The sequence below is a fragment of the Paroedura picta genome, chromosome 6 (assembly GCF_049243985.1).
Source record: "Paroedura picta isolate Pp20150507F chromosome 6, Ppicta_v3.0, whole genome shotgun sequence".
Taxonomy (NCBI): Eukaryota; Metazoa; Chordata; class Lepidosauria; order Squamata; family Gekkonidae; genus Paroedura; species Paroedura picta.
The window spans coordinates 25,748,087-25,763,179 of record NC_135374.1 but is presented as its reverse complement, the minus strand read 5'-3'; the positions used below and the strand labels follow the sequence as shown (position 1 = coordinate 25,763,179).

Below are 15,093 nucleotides of genomic sequence, written 5' to 3'. Positions count from 1 at the left end.
GGTGAAGGGCCAATAGGAAGGCGCTTTGTGCGCCTCCCCATTGGCTGCTTGGTCCTGGATGGGCCCTCTGAGTTTTTATCCTGGACAGGGCCCGCCCTAACTCCTCCCCAGGTGGCCTTACCCTTTTATTTAATAGGAGCGGTTAAAGATGATGTCATTATGACTTTGTCTGTGCATTAATGAAATCAGGGAACAAAGTGTAAAACCTGAGATCTACCCCTGGATGTTTACTATGCTTACAGCTGAAAGTAAACGAGTACCAGTTGAATCGGAATGATTACAGAGCACAGCAGATTTTCTGAGATGTATCTCGTTCCACACACTGGTCAGCTGCTGAACTATTAGCACTTGCAAATGTATATATAATAACAAGCCTCACTTTCTACAGGTAGGATGCTGTCCTTATCTTACACTTTCAATACATACCATTAAAAACACAATGAAATCCTTTCTGTGGAAAACAAAATACTTTATTTTAGTCCTCATGTTCCTTACATTACTTAAAAAAACACCCAAAAAACTCACTTTTCCAGGAGTGAAAAATGACTTCATTTCTGGAGGCAGATAATTTTTGGTATTGCTGAAATTCTGCAAGGAAAAGGAGGAATCAATTAGAAGAAATGTTTGAATCTTAGTTTAGGCTGTAATCTGAACTCCAGTATTTCAAAAAATACATCAAAAGAGATTTTTTGACATACCTTTGGAGCAAAAGAAGAAAATATTAACACAAAAGGACACTTGATTTATATACTAAATTTGTATGTAAGATGCAACAGGATTTCTGGGATTTTTTTGTGCTGTATAAGACTAAAGTGTTATCCTTCTGAATTCTTACTGTGCTCTTAAGTTTGTGCGGAAGAGAATGCACTATAGTTTATAGAGCTTACTGTAGTTTAAGCCGCAATGAACTGCAATAGCCTTTCCTGATCTGACCCTCAAGCCATTCCTGAGGGTCCACTGCCTCCTGGAGCAGCATTGCAAAGAGTATTGGGGTCTGCAACAGGAGTGTGAGATAGAAAAATCGTGTTCCACTGACTGCAATCATATTTTGTGGAATATGGTATGCATGGATCTGGTATGCATGATAGAGACCTGAGTGAAAGAGGGCAAAACAGTCACCCTCAAAGAGCTTGCACCCCCAGGATTCTCAGTCCTGCATCAATCAAGGGATGGGAGGGGGGATTTGTCTGGCGCAGCGGAAAAGAGCGAGACACATGGTGGAATGAGCTCCCCAAAGAGATCAGGACCATGACAGAGTTTACCAAGTTCAGCAGGGCCTACAAGACGGAGCTGTTCAAACAGGCTTCCAGTTGAAGCTGAAGGAAGTCCATCAAAGCAGCTGATCAGGTCTCCCTTCCCCTCTAACCACCTCCACCACCTCCTTACTTTGCAACATCAATAGGCCAGAACATAATTATTATTGGTGCTGATTACTGATTTTATTTATTAATTTTAAATATTATATATTTTTTCTGTTTTATTTTATAAGCATTGTTCAAATCTGTTATACACAAGCCCAAGACAGTGAGTCCAAGAGGGGTGGTATAAAGATCAAATTATAGATAAATAAATGACAGCAGAAATTCCCACTAGATCCAACCTTTAGCTGAAGCCACAGATCAACATGAACACCCTATGGAACTTGTTGCAAATGTAACGGTTACTCCTAAAATGATTTTATTAAGAGTCCTCCCCCTTTCTAATCTAACACATTTTAATGGTAGAAGACGTTAATCCACAAACTGAACCATACCTTATCAGGTTGAGTGAAATATCGAGCTGGAAGTACAGGGTCTTTGGGAGATTCCAAACTGTATGTTGTGCTCTTAGACATGATGATGTTCATTGCTATGTCACATACTGTGTAAAGTTTCTGCAAAATATCGAGACAGAGATATACAAACATAAAATAAATTACAACTCCTGAAAAAGTCACATTGGAAGAGTCATTTGGAATTTTTACCTTTTATACCAAATTAAACTTCTACTGTGACATGAAATGCAAAATGGTTTTTTTTTTACTCACAGCTCACAAATTTATGTGATACTGTCAAGGGGCACACTAGACATGTGTTCTGAAAATATAATGTTATCCCGGGTTCACTTTTCTCTTACAAATTTGAGCGATTCTGCAAAATTCCTTGCCCTTCTCAATGTCTCTTGGGTCTTGTTATCTTTTTGAGAGTCACAGGCTCAGATGGCTCCTATTCATTCAAGAACTACATGCAAGCAATTTCAACAACAATGGTTTATTACGATCCAAGATCAGCATACAGATATGCACAACAATCATTCAGACAGCGGTAAAAGATTACTAGGGGTCAACCAGTTTCTTCTGCCTTATTATGCATGCTGCAGCACAGAATTTGGCTACGCCGAAAATAATTTCAGTAGAACTGTCAGCAAGGAGAAGTGTAAAAGTGATCTGCTCTACCTGGAAATTTAAAGAAGTTTGGCATATTGAGTGTGAATATCCTGGTATAAAGACAGCCTAGCACACATTCAACGGATTCTACCACTCCTGACTGGTATGGATATAAGTGTAATGCATAGGGAATACATGCATACCTCCCTTCTCATAGAGCAGATGGAAGAGCAAACAATTTCATCAGATGCAGCACTCAAATGTCCCTTTCCCCCAAACTAGAATGTATCAAATCATGAAGTTATTCCAATGAAATGGTACTTCCACATGCTGGAGTTGGGACTGATCGTTTCTCCTCCTCCCTCTCCAGACTCTTACCTTTGACCCCTGAGGTTAGCTATCCCCCAGGAACAGCATTCAGGGGAGATCAGTGGGCTGAAGCTGGAGGAGAAACCAAGGAAGTCCTCCTTGGAAGAATATGGAGATGATTGGAGACGTGCCAACCATACCTTTAAGCTGGAATTTTATACAGGTTCACACAACTGTGAGTAAGTTCTGTGAATAAGAGATCTTAAAACTATTTGTGGTGTCCAAATATTTTTAATTCAACTTACTTCGTTCATTTTGGGATCATCAGGTCCTTGAGCATCTTTAGTCTGCTTAATGTTTTCCACCATTTTTCTGATAAAGGCATGACTGTTATTTTCATTTTTAGCCATCAATATTTCCAATATGAACCAAAGACATCTAGAAGAAATATTCACTATTAAAAACAAAACTAAACAATATTCTCTGCAAAAGTACCGTCAAATCATTTTCTTGATTTTGCAAACCAAATATGGTTTTGAAAAATAATTTCTTTAATCAAACTAAACAAGTTCATGCAAACAAATTTATAATACAGATTAACAAATAAGTACTGATGATTGTGTGAAATCATTTTTTTTTAAGTCTTACTCTTTAATGTCTTTCAGTTGTTCAATATCTTGGACTTTGACATAATCTGGATCATGTGCCAGAAGATGAATGGTATATGGAACAACATACTCTGGTAAAAGTGACAAAAGTTTTTCTGAAAACACAAAGTTAAAAAAATGAAAATATTATTATTTACCATATAATATACAAGAATACTGAACTTATACAGAACATGGTACATTAGACCAGCGGTCCGAAAGCTTCCGCTTGCAGCGGACCGCTGCGGTGTAGTGGGCGGAGAGGGCGGCCTGGGGGTCCACGCACGTGCGGCAGCCCCAGCGCAAACGCGCGTGTGCGGCAGTCCGTGCATGCGCGTTTGCACCGCCGCCATGCCGGTGGCCGCGGCTTCCCATCCCGGCCGCAAGTAAATCGGCCGCTAAAGCTAAAGCTAAAGCGGCCGATTAGCTTGCGGCTCGGCAAGCTTCTCTTCCCTCCCCTCCCGAAGCGAGAAGCTTGCCAGGCCGCTTTGGCCTGGCGAGCTTCTCGCTTCGGGGGGGGGGGAGGGAAGAAGGAGCTGCGGCCCGGCGCCAAGGCCTTTGCGGCCCGGCGCCAGGCCGTGGCCCGCGGGTTGGGAACCACTGCATTAGACTAATTAAGAAATTTCAAATACATGGAAAAGGACCATAAAACATTAAATCCATGCAACAAAACTCTTAGAAGAAATACTGAAGACAGTAGAGGGTCTTCCTGGAAGTGTCATCTAAGTTTATGGGTCTCAGAATTTCATTGCATATAGCAGAAAATAAAAGCATACAATTCCACCCATCTGTAACAATGTACAGATTATTTTTTAAAAATTCTTTCCTCCCTAAGTGCCCAACAAGTAGCCATCTGTACCTCTTAATAAAACAGTAAGAAGGGTTGGGGTGGGCTGAGTCCAGGATCAAAACTCCTGGATTGGCCCCTTGGCCCCGGACTGACAAGCGAAGGGGCCAATCGGAAGGCGCTTCGCCCCTTCTGATTGGGCCCTCACCAAGACAGACCAGAGTTCCAGGGCAATCAGGAGACATGGCTGCCAGTCTGTTCCTGACCACCGCAGGGAGAGGTCAGTAGGGCTGACAAGGGGAATGAGAACAGAGGCTGTGCCAGCCATTTTTGCCCCTGTCATGTCCAACTATAAATTCCCTCAGAACCCTGACAGAGCTGGCAGGAGGCCCCCTCCCTTCAGGCCTACTGCAAAGGAGCCTCTGACAGGCCCTGATTGAGGGGAGGAAGGCGTTTCCAAGAGCAATGCAGGGGAGCCTGAGAGCATGGGGGTGGGCGTTCCTTTTGAGGGGAGGAACTTTCCCCTTCTGTCAAACAGTTGGCTGACAGGGAGGCCACAGAAAAGCCCCTTCTCACTTAAAATACTGCTCTGGCCGGTGGTTAGACACAGCCAAGCCATGTGACTTTTTTCTTTGCAACTCTCTGCAGATTTGAGGCCTACTGCAAAGCATTATTCTGCAGACGAAACTGGATGCTGTTGCAGAATTTCTTTTGTCTCCTGTTTCATCTGTACAACAACCCTGTGTGGTAGGCCTCAAGTCTTTCAATTCAACAACAACCTGTGTAGGATGCCTTAAATGTTTCTTCTCTTCCACAACCCTGTCCAAAGTAGCCCTTTCTGCCTGGGGAGCTGATCTTTATACTCTGCAGGTGAGCTGTAATTCCAGGAACTCTCCAGGCCCCACCTGGAGGTTGGCTACCCCTGGGTTGGAAATATTCCTGGAGGTTTGGAGGTGGGACTTGAATATCTTACAATGCCTCAGAGTCCAGCCTTCAAATGAGCCATTTTTGCCTGCAATTGGGAAGGAGTGGTGCAGGTGTGTCCCTCCTGGGCTATGGCCAGCCCTTACCAGCAACTGTTTGTATTCTGGGGGGCAGACAGGCAGGCCAGCATCAGTCCTGTGAGTCTGGAAAGTGTAGGAAGATCTAAATAAATATTTACAGCCTGAAACTGTAAATAGTGAACAAGTCAATGGCTGGAGACACATGGGAAGTGACTTGACTTTTTCTAACGGGCTGCCAAATAAAACACCAGAATAAAAAAACCTTACTAAGGTCAAGATTGCTGTGCACAGTTTTCCTCTTAGGGTTGCCAGCTTCCCTGTGAGGCTCTCTACTCCACCTCCCTCATGGGGAGTCTGCTATGGGGAGAGGAAGGGAAGACGATTGGAAAATGCTTTGAGACACCTGAGGCCTGCTGGGTCACTGCGGCCCATTCCCAGTTCTCTCAGACCTCTCACAGCCCCACATCCCTCACAGGTTGACTATTGTGGGGAGACTAAGGGAAAAGGTGTTTGTAAGCTTTGGGACTCCTTTGGGTAGTAAACAACAGGGTACAAAAATCCGTTCTTCTAAGGAGCAATCATGAAAGAAGCATAACATTTTATCAACGGTGAAAAAATGGAGTAGAGGGAACAGGGTGGAACATGTGTGTACTGTGACTACCCCATGTGTATTAGGGCAGAGGGGCATTTCGGTGTCTGATGCCTAATTCACGCAAGAAGGGAAATTACGCAGAACTGGGAGGAATTGGTTGCCTTGTAATCTTCCCCTAAGAAGAGTTTCCAGTCTGATTTTCATTTCACATATCTGAAGACATGGCTCTGGAAAGCTCATCTGTAACCACTATGCCACAATTCCCAAAGGTCAGTCCTCTCCCACACTCAACGAACATTCCAAACCACATGGGTTCTTGACACTCATATCTCCAAACCCATGCCCTCATTTGCCACCACACTACCACAACCTCCTGCACAACACACACATTCAACCCCATGGCCTTACAGACTGGACAACTCCTCCCCTTCCTCTTTCCACTGCCAAGCTCTAGCGCCTGTTGTATTCCTGGATGCAACGGGCTTTGCCCCTAGTACATATATATTGTTTGAGGACACAGATTACAGAGATAGGAGGATGACTGAATTTAGATCCAGTGACAAAACTCTTTAGACACTTTTGGTTGTTCCTCATTCATTTCTTACCACTGACTGCTGCATGCTGTTTCAGATATTCTCTTCTTACATTTATGTTTTTCACCAGGCACTGCCTTGCATGAGCCCTTCTTTCTTTTACTGGATCCTTTGCACACAGAGCACAAATGGCCATATATTCCAATGGTAGCCGTAACCTTGACAGGCCCTTGTGAAGCTTCTGAGCAAATGCTTGTCTAACCTGATAACACTCATCCTGGAAGAAAGAAAAGTCATGCTAGTGATCTTCATTCATTTGCCAGCTACTTAAAAATATATAGCAACAAATATAATTCAAACACACCTACATTACCACATAAAACATTGCAAATTATGCATAATTAGCATACATTGCCAGTAATTGCCCAACTCCCTCCCATATATGTCACTCCTTCGGTTTCCTTACATTAATTGCTAATGCACACAGCTGGTATTGTTCCAACGTGATGATTTCATGATAACAAGGCTCCTGTGCCAGCTTCACAATAGCACTAGCAGCAGCCAATCTCAGACGAGACATATCTGGTTTGCTGGGGGGAGAAAGTGAGATTGGTGAACCAATTATGATGAACTTACGTTATAAAAGATATCTCTCTCTACACACACACACACACACAAAATTACTTCTGTATCTAGACGTTGTGATTTAAAAAGTGAAGTGGTAGGCTATCTGCCATAGGAGTTAGGGCTGAATTTATATAGCTGGCTCTGTGATCTGCATTTCTCATTCATGGCACTGGATTTGTAACGAGACTTGCAAACTACCAAAAGGGTCAGTAGTTAGTGTTCATAATACCAGCCGTCTCTTCTCTCTAGTCCTCTTTGGCCATTCTGTATGCATATTTCTGGATAAGAATGAGATCTTGCCTTCAACTAAAAGAAGTAGCTAAAAGAATTGCTTCAAATATCTATAATTTATATACCTAATTTTCCCCTGTTCTGTCAGGTCTCCATCACTGTGTAATATTGTCGTTAACAATCTCAGGGTGGAGGTTCCTGATTTACTGTGGTTATTCTTCATGCCTAGCAACCATCGAACCATCATCTTGATTGCCTGAATCTGAAATAATTATGAAGAAATAATAAGAACAAATTATATCATACATATTACATACATACATACATACATATTAGATTGGTACAATAACTCTAATAATCGAAGTCTTAGATCATACCTATTAGCGCGTGATGCCTAGAACACTCTATCAATCTTGTTAACCCTGAATTGCAATTACTAGCAACCAAAACTGCCATTTCCCCTTATCCAGCCAGAATTATAGTAAATGGAAGGCAAGTACAGACTAATAATGATAAAGGTATGGTATAATTTTCAAGCACAAAGGGCAAGAGAAAGCTCTGAAGGTCACTATGCATCTCAATGTGTCAATTCCACTGAGAGTCCAATTTTCTCAAAACTTAGACTGGCCAAAAAGAAATTAGTGAATACCTTCAGAAGTCCCCCAAGTAGTGGGGACAGTCCTTGATTTTTAGAGTCAACTACTAAACTTTCAGCAGGATTTGAGTGTTTGTATACACACACACACACACACAGAGTCCACCCTCCACCAGATAATAAAAACACATGCAAATTAATTACTGGTTAAGTGGACATGAGAAAGTAATCACAAAGCAACTATAAACAATATCCTACTTTATCTGTCCGTTTTTATCCTGTCTTTCCTCCAAGGCATGCACGCTGCTCCCCCACCCTTATTCAACAATTAGGCTGAGAGTGTGTGACTAGCCCACAGCTTTGTGGCAGAGTAGGGATTTGAATCCAGGTCCTAGTCTAACCACTACAGCATACCTCCACAATGCTCTATACAGATATTCCTGAAGCAAAATCGCAACTTGCTAGCAACTGTATTGTTACGATGTTCTTAGGATTTGGAACATGTTATTTTAGGATATTTTTTATTGTGAACTGTCGCAAGCCAGCTATTAAAATCCAATTAATAAATAAAATAAATAAACATGTCGACTATCTCAAAAGCATCTCTGCAAGCTACTTTAGGAAAACCAGAGAATTAGACATCACAATAAATAAATGAGAACAAAAGTAAACAATAGCATTTTAAGACATGTAAAATGAGCTTATAATAGTCAGATTAAGTACACAGTTATAGGCTTTCTTTAAACAATTCTCACCTTTACAAGCGTCTCAGGAGAAACTTCTTCATCTGGTACCCAAAGCTTAGTTGTCTTTTTTCCTGGCATCTGAACAACGTTTAACAATTTGTTATTTCCTCAATATCCTTTACAAACTTTAATGAAGTGATCATACTTCTCTATCCCCATTAAAAGACTTTAAAAACAATCCCAACATGGTGGAAGCTCTCATTATTCCCACCCCTGCTATCAGAGCGGCAGGGAGGGTGGGGAGGAGATCTAACTTACTAGGTCTGGGGGGGGGGATGCTGGTACTCATTCGCTGACCCCGGCCTCAACCAAAAACCTGGCGGAAGAGCTCCGTCTTGAAGGCCCTGCGGAAAGCTGGTAAATCCTGCAGGGCCCGCGGCTCACCCGGGAGCTCATTCCACCAGGTAGGGGCCAGAACCGAAAAGGCCCTGGCCCTGGTCGAGGCCAGGCACACTTCTCTAGGGCCAGGAACGATCAGGAGATTCTCCCCCACTGAGCGTAAAGCCCTGTGGGGGATATACGGCGGTAGGCAGTCCCTCAGGTATGTGGTTCCCAACCCGCGTATAGCCTTAAAAGTCAAAACCAGAACCTTGAACCTGATCCGGGCAGCAATTGGCAACCAATGCAGCTGCCTCAGCACAGGCTGGATATGGGCCCTCCAAGGTGTACCAGTGAGGACCTGAGCAGCTGCGTTTTGCACTAACTGGAGTGTCCGGATCAGAGACAAGGGTAGGCCGGTGTAGAGGGAGTTACAGAAATCTATTCTGGAGGTGACTGTCGCATGGATCACTGTAGCCAAGTGGTCAGGGGACAGGTAGGGTGCTAGTAGTCGGGCCTGGCGAAGATAGAAAAACGCCTGACCCGCTACTCTCTTGACCTGAGCCTCCATAGTCAGGGAGGTATCGATAGTCACCCCAAAATTCCTGGCCTGATGTGCTCCTGCCAGGGTGGGTAAGCGCGCTGCCTGGTCCTGCCTGGTTGCTTAACACTTGCCAGTCCAATACCATAACCTAAATGGATATCTTTCTTCTACTAACCTGTGAGGATATTAAAGATCTGCTAATCTCAAAACATGCATATCTGATCATTTAGCTGAAATGTTATTTCTATGCCCTGTGAAAATAAAAGCAGCAGTAACGAAGGATATTTGCCTCTGGATTTTCTCTTTGAAACATGGAATGAATAATAAGCTCCTGGGAACCCTTTCTAAGATGCAATTTTTTTTTAAAGGCTAATTACATTTCTTCCAACAAATAGCTGCAGCAGATCGGTTCTGTACACATTTAATTGTCAAGAGGACACTGTGTGAATTGGTTTTCAAAACACGGATCACAGTGTGAATCTAAAATATATGAGTGCTTTAATGCCTAGAAGATCTGGTCGTGTCTGTTTAATTTTCTTTTACAAGACTATTAAGGAGAAGAAGATAGTGAAGTCTATTTTTTAACATGATTTAGCCTTTACATCTCTTGTTTGCCTTACATGATTTTAGTAGGCTTAAGCTGTTTTGTTACTGATTTAGAGAGTTATAGTTATATATACGTTTTTTAAAAAATATGGTACACAAAAATATTTTTATTGATATTTTATTTTTCCTGTCTGCAAATTCCTTAAAGAAAAAAAACAATGAAAAACTCTTACCCTGTCACTCATTAACAAATCTTTAACAATAAAGGTGGCCACCAAGGACTTCAATGGGGCAGCAAACTGATCAGGTGCCAACAAGGCTATGTGACCGATGGAAACCAGAGGTGTAATCAGATGTTCAAGATTGCTTGGATCAAGACTCTTATGTAAAGGCTGAAACAAAAACATAGGTATAAAACTAAGGAAAGTGCTGAGTTCAAAATATCAGTACCAACAGTCCACTACAATACAGTGTATTGTAATGTAATGTAATGTACTGTATTTAAAATTCCAGTTTTTCAAACCTACTAATAAAATAAACTATAAGGCTTTCAATGTTCCTTAAAACTGCATTTTAGTAAGTCTCATAGAAGAAGAGTTGGTTTTTACACCCCGCTTTTCACTATCCGAAGGAGTCTCAAAGTGGCCTACAATTGCCCTTCCTCCCTCTCCCAACTAATACTCTGGGAGGTAGGTGGTGCTGAGAGACCTCTGAGGACTGTTCTGTGAGAACAGCACTATCAGGACTGTGACACCCAGCTGGCTGCATGTGAAGGAGCTGGAAATCAAACCTGACTCACCAGATTAGAATCTGCTGCTCTTAACCATTACACCAAGCGAGTTCTCTCATAATTATAGTACTTTCTGCTACCTTTCATTGAGAAAATCAGTACACTGTAAGTTTTTGTTGTTTTTGAAATTATACCTCAAATATCTGTGCAAACTGAGTTTCTTTGCTGGAAAATATTGCATGGATGCAATGAATGGCATACTTGGCCTGCCGTGAAGGTCCTTTTTTCGCTTTGTGATGCAAAACTGGAAGCAGGGCTCTGAAAGTTAAAAGGGAATTTAATTATTATCAAAGCAGGATGCTTGAACCATCGTGACTGTTATATTTATGATATATATTCCTTTACATCTATCAAACATGGCTATTTCCTGAATGCAATGACAACACTTTGTACAACAACCCAGTCAAGGAAAAGTCAAATCCTCACAGATACATACAACCAGATTGCTTTGTATTTCTTTTAATCAGACACAGATACAAAAGATTTGCAAAAGACTGTGATCACAGTTCCAAAAAGCAGGCCCTCCCATGGGCATAGTTTTGCCTCTCTGATTCATGCTACAAGCACAAAGAAGATTTCTTTGTCCATATTAAAATGAAATAACCTGCCTTTTAAAGTTTTAAGGATTTTTAAATCCAGACTTTGAGTAACCTTGAAGTGATGCCAGCTAGCCATGCCTCCCTGCCATGCCCCCAGAAATCACGTTTGCAGTATACATGGCATCGCTATTAAAATGAGATGCTTGTTAAATAAGAACTTTGTTTCATTTGTGTGTGTGTGCAAAATAACAAAGTATTCATCTCAACTGTCATAAAGCCCACTGTGCAAAGAAGCAACACTCCTCAGGGGAGATGATCTGTGTGATATGAAGATCACTTATAACTTTGGGAGATCTCCAAGCACAACAAGGAAGCTGGCAATCCTATCAAGACCTGAGAATATATTTTCCCAGGGTTGGAAATGGTTGCCACAGCAAGGGGAACCTGGGAAGAAAGGAATCCTTGTGCAGGCTGTGCACACTCCTTGCACTGGATCTGGGTGAAGTAGCTCTTGGCAAGGTGGGACCTGGGTATCCCCTGGAATTACAGCTTATCTTCAGACTACAGTTTCCCTGGAGAAAATGGCTGCTTTGGAAGGTAGACTTTGTGGCACTGAAAACAGTCCCCTCCTGCTTGAATATCTGAATCCCTCTGCTTGCAACAGCCTTCCTCCAGCCATTTTCTGCTGGTGGAGCTCTGAGAAGAATTTCTGAGAGGGGAAAATGGGGGGAGCCAAGGAGGGGAAGTTAAGCAGATTCAGCTCTTCCCTCCCATTCCTTTTCCATCATGTGTGAATTCAACAAGGCCACTGCAGGCCAGACAGTGTAGAGTTACATTACAGTGAAGCTGTACATCTGCAAACTGGTGTCTTACTTCAGTAGATGGCTAGATGAGGGCCAATAAACTGAAGCTCCATTGAGATAATGACTGAGGTGCTGGTTATTAGTGTTGATCATAGAAGCATGATGGGGTTGTATTGTTACCAAAGGGCCAGCCTGCAGTTTGATCTTCTGTTAAATCCAGATCTACAGCTGGATTCCCAGCTTTCATCTGCAGTACACAGTGCCTTCAACCAGAACTGTGACCTGGTCAGACCTGGTAATGCTCTACTCACACTGGATTTCATGGGTATATGTGAACATTGCACACAGATGTGGTGGTCACACAGCAGAACAGGTACACGGAGTGGATGGAAAGGAAAACATTCATCTCATGCCCTCATCATGCATGAAAAAATAGAAAAAAGCAATTTCAGAGCACACCATCCTGAGACGCCAAGTGAGGGACAGTATAAAAATCGAACAAATTTAATAGGTAGCTAGATAGCCAGCCAGGGGATACAGATGCCCCTTGCCATAACTTTCCCTAATATAATATAAACTACAGCCCAATACAGCCTCATCAAAATTAAAGAGTATTTTATTGATTTAAAAGAGAAGCAGACTTAGTATTTCTAAAGTCTAATTTACTGTGGAATTATGTAGCAGAGCAGTATAAATCTATTCAACTCACGATCTGATGTGTGGGAAATCCTCTTCAATTTTGCTTCCTGTGTTTTTGAAAATTTGCAATGCAGCTTCAGCCACCTTTTCATCATCCATTTTCAAACATGCCAGGAGAGATTCAAAAGTTTCAGCTGAATGGAACGAGATAGGGTGCGTAAACGAAAGCACCTGCAAGGATAAGTTATAAGATTTTTTTAAAATTTATTTTTCTAAATTCTCATGCTGTCCCATACAAAATGAACCACTGCACTGCTATACTTTGCTCACATAAATCCCTATTGATCCTTGGAGGCAATTGTAGTATTCCAAATCACAACTAGGGTCTCTCAGCTGTACAGTTAACATACAAAATATGTGAGATAGACTATTGTAAAGACCAGCACCTCATTTTCTCCATTTATCTTCAAGACTCCAGCAGTTGTTGCTTAAAATAATAATCCCCAGTCTAGGTAATATCCATCCATTGCTAGTGTAGGTAATATTCTAGGTCAGTGGTCCCCAACCTTTTTATCACTGGGGACCACTCAACACTTGACAATTTTACTGAGGCCCACTGCCCTAACGCTCTCTGACTCTGGTCGCTATGGTAATGTTTAAACATCCCTTCAAAATAAGATAAACACGCCACAACAATGAACATAAGGAACATTTTATTTTCATGGAAATTTTAACTCATGACAATGACAAATCAATGGGAACCCTGAGCTTGTTTCTCTGCAACAAGATAGTCCCATGTGTGCCTGCCGGATCATGGATGAAGTAAAGTAGCGGTCCCCAACCTTTCTCAGGTCAGGGACCACCTCCGGGGTGAGGGGAGAGCCGACGGCCCGGGTGCTCCGAGCATGCGCACCAGGTGGCGCTAACGCGCACGTGCGGCAACTGCACAGACGTGCGTTTCTGCCACCAGGGGGCGCTAACGCGCACGCACAGCAACTGCGCGTATGAGCGTTTGCGTAGCTGGCGTGCCGGCAGCTGCGCCTGCCTCTTCCCTTCCTTCTCGCTGTGGGCGGGGGAGGCAGGCACAGCTGCCGGCGGACCGGTACCGTGGCCTTCGCGGCCCAGCACCAGGCCAGCTTTAAACAAAGTCACCTAAAGCAATCCGTTTTAATTTTTAAATCAGTTTTTTCTAGAATTATAGCTGATCAAAACCAGATAGTCTTGGTCTTACTCCCACCATTTTTTACCTCTCTATCTCTATATATGTCTACAGATCTTACTTTGTGTGCATGTGTGTGTGATTCTTTTCCAAAAGCCATACATATCCAGATTCCAGACCACATGGTTAATCAATCAAGGAGTTAACTTTTATTTATGGCTTAAATACATTAGAGTGAATCAAGGAAATGATCGTACAACTTCTCCACACATGAACTTTTGAACCACATTTCTATTCAAGCAATTGGGATTCTTTGTTACAAGCTGACTTTCTCTCAGCAGCAGGCTGTTCTGCTACACGCTTGCTCAAGCTTATTGCTTCTTCTCTCAGCAGATTTTGATTCTAACTGAACTAATGGTTCTTTAACTGTCAGTCTGTCAGCAACACACTGTCTGCTCCCATTGGTCTTTCTTAGGGAGAGGTGGAACTTAACTTGTCTGTCACAAAGCATTATAAATGAGTACATCAAACAAGACAAGGCACCAGCATCTTCACACCAAAACCATTATCACAACTGCATTTCACATCAAATGAAAAGAGATTGTTACCTTAAGCAATTCAAGACCTGCCCTGATTGCCTGATCAGTCGGCACACCTTCATCTTCATCATCTGCTGTTCCATCTATAGATTTGTTCACTTGTTTAATAAGAGCACTAAAAAGAAAAGACCAGGTAACTTGCTGATAATTCATTTCACAAGAGGGAATCCTGTTCACTAATCCTGCTCACATTGTTACCTCATATATTTTTGCTTCCTGGTTCGATTAGTATAATATGTCTGACATATACATTTTTATCCCGTTCTACAAAACAACAAATAAAGGATTTAGTCCTAAAGAGCTACAATGAAATCCGTATTATAAGCCACGTGTTCTGTTACTTTCATGTTTTTTAGTCACAAACACAAAAGCAAACTTCCAGTAGTGAAAATCAGAGCACTATTTGTAAAGCACTTTTAATGACCAAATATATTTTAAAATTTATTTCAGGCAATGTGTATTTGATATTAATCACTGATGATTTTTAAAATATATGCTTTGTTTCCTGGTTGCCTCTTGACTTTTAAATGATCAAACACTTAAAAATAAATTAAGCACACGAATATACTAAAGGCTTCAGCTGTGTTTTTTAACCAGTTATACCAGTTTACTGGATTTATACCAATTTACTGCATCAGGAGGAGAGGAAATCTAAGTTCTAACACCGCTAAAACCCTTTTGCATAATATCCAATATATAATTTTATGACTTCCCCACCAC

At 42.0% G+C, this 15,093-nt stretch overlaps 1 protein-coding gene across 1 annotated transcript in view; it reads right to left on the bottom strand.

The window, feature by feature from the left end:
- The window catches only part of PDS5B (PDS5 cohesin associated factor B), a 75,662-nt gene that overhangs the window by 10,451 nt on the left and 50,118 nt on the right, over positions 1–15,093 (bottom strand). The window contains exons 18-29 of the mRNA XM_077341837.1: positions 14,383–14,488; positions 12,686–12,846; positions 10,769–10,892; positions 10,078–10,236; positions 8,446–8,514; positions 7,221–7,357; positions 6,704–6,827; positions 6,310–6,514; positions 3,323–3,437; positions 2,980–3,112; positions 1,754–1,873; positions 526–588 (exon numbers count right to left, since the gene is read on the bottom strand). Of these exons, the coding sequence (XP_077197952.1) occupies positions 526–588; positions 1,754–1,873; positions 2,980–3,112; positions 3,323–3,437; positions 6,310–6,514; positions 6,704–6,827; positions 7,221–7,357; positions 8,446–8,514; positions 10,078–10,236; positions 10,769–10,892; positions 12,686–12,846; positions 14,383–14,488 (1,516 nt within the window). The remainder of the gene's footprint in view (positions 1–525; positions 589–1,753; positions 1,874–2,979; positions 3,113–3,322; positions 3,438–6,309; positions 6,515–6,703; positions 6,828–7,220; positions 7,358–8,445; positions 8,515–10,077; positions 10,237–10,768; positions 10,893–12,685; positions 12,847–14,382; positions 14,489–15,093) is intronic.